Below are 2,390 nucleotides of genomic sequence, written 5' to 3' on the forward strand. Positions count from 1 at the left end.
AGGGCAAAGGAGGGAAAGTCCAGGCGGTTGACAACGTTGCTTTTAGAATATTCTTGTTCCTGAGCGTTTTACGTCCTCTTTGAACCCAGCATTGTGCTGCGTGGGTTTTCCTTTCCATTTGCTAACCTGCAAGGAATATTGGGGAGCAAAAGCACTCTGAAATCGGTAAAAAACGTTGTGAAAGAGCTGTGCTTTGTTAAGCATTACTTTTTTTTTTTTTTCCCCTTCCCTTCTTCTTTTTTCTCTTTCTCTCTCTCTTTTTTTTTTTTTTTCCAAGGCAGTTTAGGAATTTCATATGCTTGTCTGCAACTCATTGGAAATTATGCGCCATATTGAAAGTGACATATAATTATAATAATTACGGGCAATGAAAAGCGTGGCAATAATAGTAAATGTCCTACAGCTGTGAAGCTTCTGCATGAATTGATTTTAAAAGTGACTGACATTAAACCAGCTTGTGGCATGGGGGAATGCATTCATACATAGGTATTTCTTGTGGGTATTGGGAAAGGGGATGGGAGGCAGGAGATACTGTTTCATCTCGATTTCCCCCCGTGAAACTGCAGAAAACGGTATCCGAAATAGGCTGGGCTGATCGCTGGCATCCAGTCCTAAATCCCCAGCAGAAAAAGCACTTCCTTTCGTTTAATTCCCAAAACCCAGGAAAAGTTTGCTATTTGCCTGTAGGAGATTCCTCTTTGGAACAGAGCAGAAACGTCCCCCATCCCATCCCCAGCAAAGTCAGCCTCTCAAAAGGAGCCATTGCAAACGCTTTCAACTGAAAATAAAAATCTGCTGTTTCAAAAGAACTCATCAGACTCAGTTTAGGTATTTTACACCTTTTTTCCTCCCCCTCTTAAATGAAGGCTCTATTCCTGGAGCTGGGAAGCTACTCGTTCCGCAGGGCAAATTCCCTTGAAATCTGGACTTTTTTGCAACACCATTGACTTTGATTTGGGGATATGAAGTAAGGGACCAGATGTTTGAAAGATGCTAGGCAAATGTTAGGTATCTTTGGTAGATAAATGAGAGCATATTTTTGCCTGTTTCCTTGATTTATTATGTATATGGAGAGCGTTTCGTCATAACTCTTTGTACTGTAACAATAAAAAAGAGCGATACTAAAGCAGAATGTCAGCGAGGAAATACTATTGGTGAAAGGTCTTCCATTTAAGATTAGACAAAAAGAGGGAAAACCAGATTTATCTCTCCACTGTAACTTCCGTGTGCTTGCAGTTGCTTGTCCTTGCAGATTAGAAGACAGTGTCATACAGAGAGGAGCAAGGCTTTCTTTACAACTCTCTGCTCCTTAAGAATGGCAAGTTCCCCTGGAAAAGGGAAAGATAATAATAATAATGACAGGGTGGTGTGCGTGAGATCGAAGACTTTGTTTTTATTAGAGAATTCCATGTTCATACCTAAGACAAACTTCAAACACAACACGTACAAAAATTAATAAAATATAACTTTGTTGTTGTTGCTTTTGTATCCTTTTAGGTAGTACTCGTTCTTTCAGTAGATTTTCCTTTTTTTTAAAAAAACAAAACAAAACTAATTACGAAGACCCCAGGGCTTGATTAATTTACCAAAGGAGAAAAAAAAAAAAAAGAAAAATGAAAAAAACCCTATGTCAACCGTGCATGAAACATTTTTACAAAATTAAGACGATAAACACCCCAATTGACATATATTGCAGCACTTCCATTAAATACAAGAGTTAGCAGATTACTAACAGTGACACCAAGGGTAGAAACACGGGTAGGAGTCCTTTTTTTTTTTCTTTTTTGTCTTTCCCTTTCTTTTCCTCCTTCTCTCTCTATCTCCTCACTTTTGTATTATTATTATTTCATTTTGGGGGGTGGAGTGGGAGGGGAGGGAGGTCTGGGAAGGAAAAAAAATAATAAAAAACGCAACTAGAAGCCTGATTTTTTTTTTTTTCTGGACAAGACAGATCACTGGGAACACGAGTCCATGGCATTGGTGGCCCAAACTTTCTAGCTGTTGCCGCTGCTGCAGAGGGCTTGTCCCACCAATGTGCAGGTTGTCCCTGTCCTCGCAGCCAGCCCACACCCCCCTCATCCTCTCGGCTCTCACAAACACTCACTCCCTCTCTTTTTTTTTTTGTTGTGTGTGTTTTAAATAATACTTTCACTCCGCCGTTTTCTCCTCCTCCTCCTCCGCGCTCAGTTGCGAGGAGTTGAGCAATTTATTCTCTTTTTTCCACTTCATCCTTCGGTTCTGGAACCAGATTTTGATCTGCCGCTCCGTCAGGCAGAGGGAATGGGCGATCTCGATCCGCCGGCGCCGGGTCAGGTAGCGGTTGAAGTGAAATTCCTTCTCCAGCTCCAGCGTCTGGTAGCGGGTGTAGGTCTGGCGGCCTCTGCGGCCGC

The 2,390-nt window shown here is 41.6% G+C and overlaps 1 protein-coding gene across 2 annotated transcripts in view; it reads right to left on the minus strand.

Annotated features, from left to right (window-relative positions):
- Positions 1–2,148: 2,148 nt before the first annotated feature.
- The window catches only part of HOXB6 (homeobox B6), a 2,276-nt gene continuing 2,034 nt past the window's right edge, over positions 2,149–2,390 (minus strand). The window contains exon 2 of one of the 2 annotated variants that reach the window (XM_010158185.1): positions 2,149–2,390. This exon is cut by the window's right edge and continues 13 nt beyond it. In XM_010158185.1, coding sequence (XP_010156487.1) covers positions 2,149–2,390 — 242 coding nt within the window. The other variant, XM_010158192.1, reaches the window with a different exon arrangement.

This window comes from Eurypyga helias, unplaced genomic scaffold (genome assembly GCF_000690775.1).
Source record: "Eurypyga helias isolate BGI_N326 unplaced genomic scaffold, ASM69077v1 scaffold26300, whole genome shotgun sequence".
Lineage (NCBI taxonomy): Eukaryota > Metazoa > Chordata > Aves > Eurypygiformes > Eurypygidae > Eurypyga > Eurypyga helias.